The 13,780-nt window shown below is 39.6% G+C and overlaps 2 protein-coding genes and 1 long non-coding RNA gene across 4 annotated transcripts; 2 read left to right on the top strand and 1 right to left on the bottom strand.

Moving 5' to 3' along the window:
• Positions 1-1,106: 1,106 nt before the first annotated feature.
• Positions 1,107-5,687, bottom strand: LOC128876593 (uncharacterized). The gene is made up of 3 exons (XR_008457076.1): positions 4,327-5,687; positions 1,332-1,549; positions 1,107-1,244 (listed from the first exon to the last, which is right to left on the bottom strand). It is a non-coding gene; the product is annotated as an uncharacterized LOC128876593 (long non-coding RNA).
• On the top strand, positions 2,354-3,829 carry LOC128876592 (uncharacterized). Its single transcript, XM_054123069.1, has 3 exons — positions 2,354-2,514; positions 2,896-3,096; positions 3,371-3,829. Exons 1-3 carry the CDS (start codon positions 2,364-2,366, stop codon positions 3,652-3,654), a joined length of 636 nt encoding a protein of 211 aa, XP_053979044.1. The 5' UTR covers positions 2,354-2,363; the 3' UTR covers positions 3,655-3,829.
• A 151-nt stretch (positions 5,688-5,838) lies between the features above and the next one.
• On the top strand, positions 5,839-9,757 carry LOC128876590 (keratin, type II cytoskeletal 1-like). Of its 2 annotated transcripts, none has more exons than XM_054123066.1 (6): positions 5,839-6,000; positions 6,892-7,095; positions 7,785-8,120; positions 9,193-9,241; positions 9,399-9,455; positions 9,546-9,757. In XM_054123066.1, exons 1-6 carry the CDS (start codon positions 5,919-5,921, stop codon positions 9,553-9,555), a joined length of 738 nt encoding a protein of 245 aa, XP_053979041.1. In that variant the 5' UTR covers positions 5,839-5,918; the 3' UTR covers positions 9,556-9,757. The 2 variants fall into 2 exon arrangements, with proteins under 2 accessions (XP_053979041.1, XP_053979040.1); XM_054123065.1 differs by having other exon boundaries at positions 9,145-9,241.
• Positions 9,758-13,780: the final 4,023 nt, after the last annotated feature.

Here is a 13,780-nt window from a genome sequence, read left to right as displayed (position 1 = left end):
AAGGACGTGACAGTGACACACGGATTATTCTTTGCCGGCGAAACTCGCAAAAAAAGTATACCTGGGGCCAATTGACACCTATCAGCAGCGGAAACCGTTGAGCTGAAATTGAACGATGCAGAAAAAAAAAATGTTTAATGAACTCTTCAATAGGGATTTCCGTCATTTAATTTATAACAAACGTGTAGCTAGAAAACGAGTTCGTACGTAGATCTCAACTTCAGAATAAAATATTGATATGATGTGAAGACTTGCAACATTGGATTTTCTTTTTTAAGAACGAATGTATCTTGGGAATAGATTTTGGCTGGATTAATTATCTCGAAAGAAACAATGGAAATGAATCATGTTGGTCATTGGCTTGTAAGGTATATTTCACCTACCGGAAATGAGAAGTTGGAAATTCTGAGTAATCCGTGTAAGCGCGGACTAGCTGCATTCTGACACGTAAATAATCTGATCAAATTGCAGATACGGAAAACCCCAAAGTTCGAGATCTCCTCAATTATCTCGCGCAGGTATTATTTTGCTGGATAACTTGGAAATTAACAACTAGTCAGAGCAAGATCCCACCATTAAAATGATCAGAAATTATTCTATTCATTTTACATTCTACATTCTTTCTTTGCAGTTGAATTTTAATCAAACACAAGATTTTTAAAGATTTATTCGATATTACATAATCATAATTAGAATACCTAGGATATCTAAGATATTTGATATAACTGTAATTAGGATCACAATTAAACAATCACGAAACATGTGATCACTTTTTAATTTAAATAAACGTCCTATATTTTTAAGGAATCTTGTGATCAATACGTCGTTACATGTATTCTTTCGTAGTGTACACTCATAGTAGTTGATAATTTATAGGATGTGTGGAAAAATACAAACGTCATTACCATCAGAAAAACAAATTATATTCCATAATTTTCGCAATCGATGTAAATCAATGAAGCGTGATTCGTTCAATTATCCTCAAACAAAAGAAGATGAACGATGTTTCGGGAAACATTTTAAATATTCATAATGATAACAACTCGTATTTAGAAGATTATCTTTAATTTTGTCCTAAATCTAATCTTTAAAAATAAAGATATATTTATGTTAGGAAACTTTTGTTTGATCACGTTGAATTTGAATAAATTTTTTACGTGTTGTCAACTGGTAGATTATCAAATTCCTCGCTAGTCATAGATAGGATTTGCCTCGATAGGCCAAGGTCGTGATAGATTAAAATTCTGAAACAGCCAACAGGAAAAGAAGACTGTAGTGACTGGTCGGATAGCTGGGAGACTTATACGCATCGCGCGAAGCAATGATCTCACCTTTTTGCTTAAGATCGCCCATGAATTATCAGCCTAGATCGAATTGAGTCATAGAGACGAGACTCAGGTACGTGAAACAATTATCCTGGCGTCTCTCGTTACGACTATTTCTGCATCGTCGTGTAAACAAGAATACTGTCACCGATGTTGGTAAACTGATCATTCATCGTGGACAAGAAACAGCTTAGTATCGTTTCGGTTTGGTTTATTTAATAATTCTGCAACGTATGTAGAATCTGAATAGTACAAGTTTCGTCCAAAGAAACATTCCTCGATCGAGGTGGTTGTAAATTTAACAATGATATTTATTAGTTACATAAAATCCATTCATTCGAACAACTGCATACGCGGGACAAATCGATAATTACACTTGTTATGCCTAATGACTTTATTTTCCAGCATCGTCTCGTTTGCTGATATAATACATGATCTCAAGATAATTAACTTGATAAATTGAATGAAATATACCGCGATCTCTATAGTTCTAAATTATAAAACAAACAAAAAAAAACGCGAGTTCAGTGGCTTCAACTATTCTCAAATGAATCACGGTGGTTAATTAACGTTGCCTTATATAAAATTAGTACAAACTTCTTCTGATCTTGAAAAACGAGACACTTTCACTGAACAGATGTTTCCCTGTTTTCCTTATTAAGAACACGCGACAAAAACTACTTGCTCCACTCGTTTAACTCGTTGACATCTTTAATCGACTTTTTTCAATTATTATCAGCATATTTGTGCACGATATGCAACAACAAGTTACCCATCGCGAGCAAATAGGAGATAAACATTGCTGCGGTTTGCAGATACATGAAAATCGATCTGACGATGAATCGGTTGGCGAGACACTTTCGAGATCGTTGAATTTGAGATTTCGTTAATTTTCTTTTTTCTTTTTTACACAAATACCGAAAATGCGAAGACGAGACGACGGTAAACATCCGTCGCGACGGTAAATAGCAGAGTGATGGATTTGCGTTACTCTCAATGTTGCATAATGGCATTAGAATCGAAGGTGTGCAAAGATCGATGGCTATAAAAGCGACGACACAATGGATCGAAGCACAGTGCAATCGAAGTGTCACCAAGCTCATCACAATGGCTAGCAAAACGTTGTCGAACCTGAAGGTTCTGTCCAGTCTTCTACTTGTCGTCGCCATTTCGGCTCTACCGACTCCAGGTGGAACAATATTTGCATATTATTCTATATTTAATGGATAATTCTTTACTATTGACCTTTCATTTCATTCTTTTTTTGTCCTATTAACTCGTTCAGTATATTCCACATTATTGTCTTTCTTTTTATAAATTCATAAATTTATTTTGTACTACGGAAAATTCATGAAAACGATCCTCTTTGTTGAATTCATATACAACAACTCCGGGTAGGTATTAAAATTGAATTAAAATTGAATTCGAGGAAATAGTTTCCTGATTCTACCATTCATTTGTTCCATTAACTAATTAACTACCAAATGACTTCTTTTTATATAACCTCGTGTCTATTAGCGGTCTACGTACAAATATAAAATAATTTATCCATATATAATGCAATTTTCAGATTCAAGTGAAGATCCAGCAGTTGATCCCATAATTGACGATGACGTTACCTTGGCGACTGACCTGCAGCCTCCCCCAAAACCTAACGATAGCGAGTTAGTGTTCTACGTGGTAAATGTCTATGGTTCGAAGAATTCCAGTGACGAGTCTTCGGAAGGCAATCTCGATACCGATCTGATCGAGAAAGTACCAAGATTGACAGGTGACTAAACATGAATTATGCAGTTGGCGTCGTTAGCCTTCGGTTGCCATTGCCAGTTGTAGTAAGCCCAGAGAAAAAAAGAGAATCGAGAGTTATGCAACATTAATTATTAAGAAAGAATTGATACGAACAGAGAATTGTATATGTATAATAAACTTTGGATATACTGTCTGATAGATATTTAATATGGAATTGATTCCCTGCATGAATTTCATTTCATTTTATTTTAAAGAGGAAGTTGTTTTCTTGTTATTATAAAATGAACCTCGAACAGGCTCAAAGGCCACCACGTTCGTGGTCATCGAGCTCGACGACAGCGACGAGGAAACCGACGACCCGGTGGATCTCGACGACTTGGCGTTCGGTCTAGAAATCATAGAGGGTTTCAACGTGGATAAAATCGAAAAGAATGGCGAAACGAGACTACTCAAAGTGACCGCTTATGACAGTGGCGATAACGACGTAGAATCCACCAAGTCCAAGCTGGAAAAGATTGCGAAGGATCGTAACAAGAGATCACCCTCTTCCGTGTGTAAACTGAGTTTTAAAATGCTATAGTTCGTTCGTTCGCTATAGTTATCGTGAAAAAAAAGTGAAAACAAAAAATGGGTTTAAAATCCCTTCTTCCTTGGTGAAAAATAAATTACCATAGAATCTTTAATCAAAACTTTTAGAAAGACTCCGACATATATGTATAAGAGTGTTATAAATATATGCATAATGTTTCAAACAATGTATTATTTAATTACATACTTTTAGCATTCCACTCCCCTCCACAAAAAAAAAAACAGTATCTTGGTTTACATGTTAAATTTGAAAATAAATGTAATCAAATCTTCATTGAATCGCCATAATCACGCTTTTCTAGCGATGATCTAATCAATGAGAGTTTCATGAAGTTCAGTGACTTCAAGTATCGTCGACTGACTCACGACGGCATAATTAACATTTCCATATACAAATTTAATACAAACGAGAAGAATACTTTCACCCAACAGATGTTTGTAATTTTTCCTTCTTCAGAACACGCGAGATCTACTTATAGTAACCGTTCAGCTCACCGACGTCCTTAATCGACTTTTTGCAATCAGAGTCGTTATACATGCGAGCGATGTACAACAGCAAATTGACAATTGCAAACAAACAGGAGATAAACATTGTGCCGATTCGCGTCTACATAGAAATGAATCTGACGACGAATCAAATAGGCGAATCAAGCGAAACACTTACAGAATCGTTCCTCGTAAACTTTCGATTTTCTGTCATGAATCGTGGCAAACGGTATCGAGTGGTTTGGTAATTATTGCTATCCACTTCCATCGCCGGGGAATGCAACGATACTCGCTTCAGCCTTGGGCAACAAAATGAAGTGCAACGGATTCACACGGACGGAACAACGCAATTGTCAATGATTAAGGAAAAGATGCTACGAAGTGTTATTATACTTACGTAGCTCCGCATAATAAACTTGTAATCGTATACGGTAATTCGTATTTTCTTCTCAAGAGATATTAACGATCATCGACAACGTTCCGCAATTATTTTACGTGTTCCCTTCCATGAATGATATTTTTCATCGCTCTTTGTTACAAGGAACGCGTCATATTTCCTTGGAAACGGTTACGAATTATGTAAATCGTAAAGAATTACAAGTCCGTTTCTTGATTTTTGGTTATTTTACAACGTTACGCGCGAAGTTGGACGCGGCAGAATGTAAACATTATTTCCAAATTCATTGTCACTAAATAAAACAGCTCCATCTACCTAGCACTACTCTTCTTCACATCGGATTTCCCAAGAAATCCCAAAAATGACGACCGAAACCATTCGAGAGCGTCGTAATTGAAACCACGCTGTCAACAATTATTAATTATCATCCTTCTACCGAAGTTGACTTTCTTCTCCGAGAGATCGTGTTATCTATCGCCACCGCAAAGTGCAAACTCCACTCAGAATATGCGTATTAACCGCAGAAATCGGTTAATTTATTCGAGGAATTGACAGATATTTTCCTAAACGATACGTTATCGATATAGTTCACGCGACGTCTCCATAAGTCATACGTACAGTGCTTCCAAGTTAAGTTGCCGAGTGTCAACAAGCCGAAGGGGGCCGGGACAAGGGGACTAGGCAGCTCGCTTCACAGTATATAGTAATAAGATATCACAAAATCACTTACTTAGCCCTTGAATTTGGAAAATCAGGCTTCTAAGGTTGAAGCAACTTAAAGAGAAAATTTTTCGATAATTATTCTCTTTGTCATTTGCTTTCGTTACTATTACGTTTCTTTCCGACGACTTTTCGATAGCCATTCGTTGCTAACCGCGTGGCCAATAACAAAAATACTCGACAAATCTGACTCGACGACGACTTAACTCGGTAGCATGGTGTACGTCCACTGTACGAACACGATATCGGAATGTTTCAGTTGTCGACGGTGATCCTCCAACTGTCGATTTCGTCGTCTGCTCGGCCACTGATTGTACTCTCTTGCGTTTCGTCGAAACGGGCGTAATTAACGACGGGCGAACCGTGCTGAACGTTTATTGCGAATTCACGTCACTCTAATAACAGCAACGTAACAGATCTCACGTATCGACGGAACAGGAATCCCCGCGGAAAAACCGAAAAAAGTGCAAGAGATGCAGCCGGCCGGTAAACAGCCGACCGCGACGGAAATCGGCGGAGTGGTGGGTTCGCGTTACTCGCGATGTTACATAATTAGAATAGAATCGTGCGTGTGTAAAGATCGATGGATATAAAAGCGGCGAGATGAAAGGATCGGAGCACAGTGCGACTGGAGAGTCCTAGAGCTCTTCGGAATGATCAGTGAAACGTCGTGGAGCCTGAGGGCTCTGGCCCTGCTACTAGTTGTCGCGGCCATTTCGGCCCTACCAACTTCAGGTAGGAACATACTCGAACAACGACTTCGTTTTTTGTGATTTCGACTCGTTTTCTTCTTCCATTAATCAGTTAAGTGCCGAATTATTGCTTTTTTTTTCTAGTGAATTCGTTTTTATTTTCTACACTTTGTGCCGGAAACAATTCGTGAAAATAATATTTCTTGTCTCTCTGTTTCATTTAATGTATGTAGAATATACGCTCTGAGAATAAGTATAAAACTCATGGCTGTATTTATTAATCATATACGATTTTTGAATTCAGTGCGAATTTTCTTCGATAAAGCTGTCTGGGAGAGATCTATTTTTTTAGTGAAAAATTGTATTATCATAAAATAGCACTAACCGATACTTAGATCGATATTTATCAATTGATATATGGAAATATTGCAGCCTAGAAAACTAAAGTACGTTATTATCGAACGCGATAACTTTTTTATTCGTGACGCGTTAGAAATAAAATTTAGGGAAATGTTCCAGTGCAGTTTATTCCCAACCTACCGTGTTCCCAATGTCATATTTCTTACAGATCTCATTTTATTCATCCGAATCTTTAAATAGCATGATGACGCGTGATGTGCTAACCGCGATCATTTTAAAAAGTTCGAGACTTCGTACAGATAAACTTACATTCACTGCTTCTATACGTGCATTCTATAAATACCATATTATTTATTTATCATGTTCACAGATCTAAGCACATACATCTGTAATATATAGTCATATGTACATACGAATATATATGTTTATTTGTAAATTTGAAATGGATTGGATCTGTACGTACATAATGAAAGAAGCATACAGTACATGAAATATGAATATATAAGAAATAAATAATGATGAATAAATAAATTTCGATATGTTTATAACTGATCCATGATCATATGATTTCTAGATCCTAGTGCGGATGTAGTAATTGATCCGATAATTGTCGACGACACTACCTTGTCGACTGAGCTGAAGCCTCCACCGATACCTGAGAAGGAACATCAGTACGTGCTCTTCGTTATAAATCTCTTCGCAGTGAAGAACTCCAGTGGCGAGTCTGCCGAAGAAATATTCGAAAACGAAGTAGTTGAGAAAGTACCAAGCCTGCTAGGTAACTAAACATGATTTATGCAGTTGGTATCATTAGCATTCGTTTGACATTGCCAGTCGTAGGACATGCAGAGAGAATAAACGAAAAAAAAAGAAATTCATGCAGCATTAATTATTCAAAAATTGATATAGTATAAATAACAAACTGCAAATGACACGCTTAGGATATACTGTATCATAAATATTTCAGAACGAATGCAATCGACCTCCTTCCCTTGCACGAAATTTATTTTATTTTTTAAAGACAACTATAACAGACAACTATATTAGACAACTATAATAACATTGAAAATCAAATTCGATAGGTTGAATCTCCTTGAAGTATCATTCATGCTAGCTTGATAAATATAGAACTGAGTAAGACGCATTTAACGATCTCCTAACAGGAATTAATCGCAACAGTCAATAGTTTATCGTACACGTGACACAAAGGCACACTATAATTCCAAAGTTATCGCAGCAACTGTAAACACCAACATCGGTCAGTTCTAAGTAAATAATTTATAATACTTGTGCTAGCTCCAGCGTACGCAAATGGCTCTTTCCGAAACCTTGATTTTAAAAATCACAGATGTGAATATGGCGTTCCCATACATTTGAATTCCCTTCCGGGGACCCTTAGCACAATAAAAATTCCACTTTCCCGTATAAAACAATTGCATCGGAATAATAAAGATGCGTTTCGAACAGGACCGTTGGCCACCGTGTTCCTGCTCGTCGAGGTCGACGGCAACGACACGGAAACCAACGAGCCGGTGAATCTCGATGAAGTGGCGACAGACCTCGAAGACGTCGAGGGTTTCAAAGTGGAGAAGATCAAGGAGAATGGCGAGACGAAATTGCTCAAAGTGAATCTGGATCAGAATGACATCGACGGCATGATGCCGTCGAAATCGAAGCTGGAGAAGATGACGAAAGTCCGTAACAAGAGGTCACCCTGTCTGAAGTGCAAACTGAAAGGTTTCCATGGCGGCGGAGGTGGATACGGCGGCGGAGGCGGAGGTGGATACGGAGGCGGAGGCGGAGGTGGGTTCGGTGGCGGACTTGGCGGTGGAAGCGGCCTGAGCGGAGGAGGATATAACAAGGGCGGTTGCGGTGGAGGAGGCTGTGGGGGTGGTGGATACCCTGGGGGAGGCGGAGGTTATCCAGGAGGTGGTGGCTATTATCCTGGCGGTGGAGGAGGATGCGGTGGAGGAGGTTGCGGAGGTGGCTATCCTAGTGGTGGCGGTGGCTATCCAGGAGGTGGTGGCGGTGGCTACCCAGGAGGTGGTGGCGGTGGCTACCCAGGAGGTGGTGGAGGTGGGTATCCTAGCGGTGAAGGTGGGTATCCTAGCGGTGGAGGTTGTGGTGAAGGAGGTTGCACAGGTGGCTATGGTCACCCCAGCGGTGGTAGTCATCACCATGGTGGCTATCAACAAAAAGGATATTAATCTGGTGGAGGTAATTTAGAACCGAATGTATTCTAAGTTTGCATTAGAGTTAACACGTTGACCGTCACGTCACTCACAGATGGTGGTTTAATAACTTTACTTTTATCATTTAATAATAGTCGGTTAATAACAAGTATTGCACGCTTTGGCTATGACGCACACACTAAAACAATTTGCTGCAGTAAATACCGATAACATTATGCAACAAATGCCAAATTAACAGTATTACTTATCAGAAGTAGATACTAACACCTTTCATACTCCTAAATAGAAATAACTGTGGCAGAAGTAGTACTGCATTAATTTAAAACAAATTGCTAACAAGGAGTAATGAATTAATAATAATCTCAACGCTTGAGTAGATATACTAACATCCTCAATTTTAAAGCATGCAGTAGAGAGATAATAATAACTTCCGGAAAGAAAATTTTTGATGCAATCGCCAAAAGATAATTTCAATTACGTGGCAATCTAACGATGTGTTATCAATGAAAGCGACGACAGTGTCTCGCGTGTCATGTGGCTCAAACAGCTTGCAAACTGTTATGAAAAGAAGCAGCACGCCACCATGAAGAACTGCAGCAACGCTTCCGCTTCTGACGCTCAATGTTTTTTTATAGGAAGCAAAACAATTGGTGTTATACCCGTAGTTGTTGTACCTGTTGCAGTTGGTTACCCATCTTATCACCAGCCGTCTGGGGGAGGTTGCAATACATGGTACGTTCTTCCAATTTTATACTATTTATTTTCATTCATCATATTACTTATTTTATACTATTTATTTCATCCTGTATAATTGTGTCATCATAATTAATTTTGTGTTGAAATTTTGATCGACTGGATCTAATATATTTTCGTTTCCATGGTACTTTAGTGGCGGCGGCGGTGGCGGAGGTTCGTACGCCCAAGCTTCCGCATCAGCAGGAAGTTGGTACGTACAAAGTTTCATTCATCTATCAAACGAAGCCAACCCCAAGTTATCCCTTCGTCAAATTTTCTGACGTTCTTTTCTTCTTTCTAGGGGTAAATAAACCACTGGGAAACATCAAGAGTGGAAAAGTTGCCAGTCGTCATGCTGCCGATAGTCAAATAACCGCAACGATCTATCGAACCGAAACACGTTAACACCCCGATCATGTTAATTTCACTACAATGTAACCGTCCGTCATCGCGATCGTCCATTTGTACAGTCACTCTGCCAAGAATCAAATAAACGAAGAAAAAAAACGAAAACTGAGAGAAAAAAAAAATTAACACCCTGGACAGGTTTGATTTTAATAAAATGCGAGGATTTATCGCGTTATTCGGCCTCCGAAGCGATTTCCAGGAAACGATCGCGGGTTCCATCCCGTGATTAATGTTCGTCGTTAACAGGGGAAGACGGGACGGGTTAACTAGCATCGTTTCGCATGCTGTGTGCTTTACGGCGTAGATTTTAATAGTTTATTCGATTTTACGATTCACGATGTACTTGAGTTTACGATCGCGGGACAATCGATCACTCGGACGAGGTTCGATTCAAACTCGCCTCGAACTTGGTAGCCTTACAGATACTCGGAAGAGAATGTAATGGGGTACAAATTGCTTTTTCATCGCTTCATTATCGATCCTGACGATTTACGCGGATGCAAGTGCGAATGGATCATAAGTATGTAGAAAATTGAAATTTACGTCTTAATCTCAAGTAGCTATTCGAAGAGTTCTCAATTTTATCGAGAAAAATTGATTAAGTTACAACTAGATGGAAACTGAATATGTCCTTTGCCTTGTCTATAATAACAAAATTCAAAAAAAAATTTTTTTTAATGTTAAAACAAAAAAAAAATTCTCGAATTTAAGCTACTGACAACTGTGTGCCCTTAAGAAGATAAATGTCTTCCAGCGAGTCAATCGTTTCCAGACTTGAATTTGCGAAAGTTATTTCCCGGGTACGTGTTTCTTTCGTTGCTTCTTTGTCGAAACACGATGTAGCTGGGACTTCTAACAGCAAGCATGAGCCTTGATAAAGTGGAAGACCGGTTGAGTTACTATTCCGACGTCCACGGCTCCTTATTGAATCTCCTGTCGGTAATCGGGTAACTCGGCGGAGGTACATTTACGTCCCAGACACACTCGTTCCTTTTTGCACGGAACGTGTAACGAGTTAGAGTATTTCCATGTAAAAAAAAAAGGAGAAAGAAGTTGCGTTGAGAAGGAAGACGAGCCACGATAGCTATCGATATGGAGAGTGAAAGCTAAGAGCAACCTTCCTTCTGATTGCTTGAAAATTTTGGCAATTGAGTTATGATCTCTATCTCTGGTAAATTAGTTGCTTTGATCAATATCGATAAGAGCGGTGATGATCATTATAAACTATTATTCGAATGCGATAGCGACAAGTAGAAGCTTAGAAGAGGACGATCATACTTCTGATTGCAGTTCGAATTGTTTATGGTTAGCTCTCTACTTTTGTCGAACTGGTTGCTTTAAGTTTATTGATATTGACAAGAGTGCAATCATTATTGCAAACGATTATTCGAATGTGACAGCGACAAGTGGTTCAATGAAACGGGCAGTGCGTTTCAAGCCTGCAGCGAAGACGATAAACATGTAAACGAAGGCCGACACGGCTACTTTATTACTAAACGTTTACATCACGTCACGTAGGATAACGCACGACGTAAATTAAAGATCGTACGTGGGTAATGATCATTAAGCATCGACGGAGATCGCGACTGTACTTTATGATAATTACCACAAGGACAAAACAAGGATCGGCGAAAGTGCGTTCGAAAAATAGTTAATTAAGATTTATAGAGATTCGATCGAATTTATAATATTAAGTTGGGTTCAGAGACTTCGTCAGTAAGATCGAGAAACGGTGGCCATCTGTGGTCAAAGTAGAAAATTAATAACGGAGTACAAAACTTATCGACTAATTTCAGCGATATTGTTGCTTAGTATAAATTTAGCCCCTTGCCGAGCTGCAGCTTCCGCGACACGGTTTAAGCGGTACTGTATCGTTGTGCGTATACATCTGGCAAGTAGCAAGTCCGTGGTGTAATTATGGCGCGAGTTGGGTGAACATAACGGTGAAGTTTTGATTCTTTTCTCTATTTTTCCGAGTCCGCGCGCGCGTGCGGAACAAATTCCGCACCTAAAGCGAAGTCCGAGTTTCCGAGTTCGCGCAGAAGATTATATTCGAACTCGTCGCGAATATAAATTACTATCATCTTCGTAAATTTTATTTTAACACATCATTTAATAATAATTTATTTTATATAATGTCGCGGTTTGTTACATTGGCAATATTATTTCGTTAGAAAGTCCTGCGATTAAAGAGACAAAAACTGCCATAACCATGGAAGTATGATTGCCATTAACAATTCACGATAGTATTTAAATATCGTAGGTTTTAAGCACGGATAATGCTCAACCGTGAATCATTGCGGAGGCAGAGATTAACAGGGTACTCGTTGGAAACAGAGTGAAAATGTGGGTCTGCAGGTCGTCGAATGACTTGCGTCCGAGACTCGATCACGGATAGTAGTTTTCCAATCCTCTTCTTCGTCATCTTCTTCGTCACAATTCGCGAGTATTTCCCGGTCGTTGACCGTCGCCGTCGGCGAAAGACCCTCGAGGTCTTCGGGACCAAGCGGACGCAATGAGGAAAAACTGGGCGAACCAGGGGCGAATCACAAAAACTCACTCCGACGGGTGAAGTAATCGGACCTTGGTTTCTCCTTCGATCTATTCGAGCAGGCTACGCGAGTCGAAATTTTGCACGGTCGTGTCAGAAAAATCAAAATCACGTGTATACTTTTATTCCTTGCTTGAAACAGTCTCGCTTCCCGGTGAACAAAACTTAGGAATGAGAAATTAAAGTGTATCACTCTTCCTTAACCATTCACCGCAAAACACCCGTGAATCCAATAAAACAAGACTCGATCATTTCAATAATTTCATTTTTTTTGTAAATAATTTCCTCGCATCTAAGAACGATCGTATATAATTTTTCCTTCGGGTGTTTCATCTCAGACAAAATGATTAATCGTTTTTCGTGAAATTGTACACCTGGTACTTCCACTGTCACGTATCAGCAACATGATCGCGTGACTAATTCATCCAGAATAACGTGCTCTGCCCTGGCACGCGTACACGAGATCCATTCCAGGTCTTATTCGTTACGGATTACAGTATCGAGTCGATAAATTCGATCGTTCGAGAGAGATTAATCGGTTTTCGTTGGGTCAATGTCTCGTACAGTATGTATACGTGGACGTGGACACTGCTGACCCAGTTTGCAACCCGTTATTCCGAATAGGTTATTTTTTTATGGTCGCTAATAAAGTGGCGATGCTAATGACTGTAGTTAACGCCAGCTCGATTCGATCATATCACGCACACAGTGAACGACGAAAGTATTCGTACAGGAAAAGGTTTATGTCCAGAAAAAGATTGAAATTCCGTTGGGAATTGAAAAAAGAGTATTTCAAGTAACTGATAGCAAATAGACTATAAATAAACGTAAAATTCACCGATATGCAAACAAATCGCATGGAAAGATTTTGTCAATTCTTTCAGCTACTAAAAAAAGCTACCAACTTTTATCCGAAACCAGTATTCTAACACAACCAGAAAAGTGAAAGCTTCGTCTCTGATAACGCGCCTGCGATAAGACGCAAGTTGAAGTAACGAAGAATCGTCGAACAAAACGGCGTTTGACTTCTTTAAAGTGGCACTTCTCTTTTTGCTTGCGATTCATACGAGGTGGCTTAAGTTTCACGGTGATTACAGAACGGCAAGGCTTTAATTTAATCCGCGATGTTAGGGATCGTAAACGAAACCGGTTGCATCCAGCTCGAATCGACGATTCTAAGCGCCCGACACCGATGTCTGCGTTCCCATGCAGATTTTCCAACGCCCCGCGAAAAACGGTTGCCAACCGCGGAAAGGTTCGAACGACCGGAACAACGTTGGCCCAATTCGCCAACGGGACACATAACAAACGGTCTTCAACGACAATTTCCCGCGACCCGCGATGCAACAAGAACATCCTGTTTGGCAATTGCTACCGATCTAGCCGCTGCCACGTTCCACGATGCGCGCCCGCGCATGAAAATCGACCGAAAACCTGATCCGAAAACGCGCCGGGAATCGATTACGGTGCCTATTTTCTAGGAGTTATTCTTAGCCGAATCTTACTTTCCATTCGTGGTGTCGATGGCGCGAGAACAATGGGAGGAATAAAAAGTGGAGCAGATAACGATGGGTAAC

This window comes from Hylaeus volcanicus, chromosome 5 (genome assembly GCF_026283585.1).
Source record: "Hylaeus volcanicus isolate JK05 chromosome 5, UHH_iyHylVolc1.0_haploid, whole genome shotgun sequence".
NCBI lineage: Eukaryota > Metazoa > Arthropoda > Insecta > Hymenoptera > Colletidae > Hylaeus > Hylaeus volcanicus.
The sequence above is the reverse complement of the archived record's forward strand: the minus strand, read 5'-3'. Positions and strand labels throughout refer to the sequence as shown.

Excerpts from the sequence above, each read along its gene's own strand:
- LOC128876592 (XM_054123069.1), top strand. The coding sequence starts at position 2,364 with ATGGCTATAAAAGCGACGACACAATGGATCGAAGCACAGTGCAATCGA. Across the intron at positions 2,515-2,895 it reads TTCGGCTCTACCGACTCCAG|ATTCAAGTGAAGATCCAGCA; the intron begins GTGGAACAATAT and ends TGCAATTTTCAG. Across the intron at positions 3,097-3,370 it reads GAAAGTACCAAGATTGACAG|GCTCAAAGGCCACCACGTTC; the intron begins GTGACTAAACAT and ends AACCTCGAACAG.
- LOC128876590 (XM_054123065.1), top strand. The coding sequence starts at position 5,919 with ATGATCAGTGAAACGTCGTGGAGCCTGAGGGCTCTGGCCCTGCTACTA. Across the intron at positions 7,096-7,784 it reads GAAAGTACCAAGCCTGCTAG|GACCGTTGGCCACCGTGTTC; the intron begins GTAACTAAACAT and ends CGTTTCGAACAG. Across the intron at positions 8,121-9,144 it reads ATACGGAGGCGGAGGCGGAG|GAAGCAAAACAATTGGTGTT; the intron begins GTGGGTTCGGTG and ends GTTTTTTTATAG.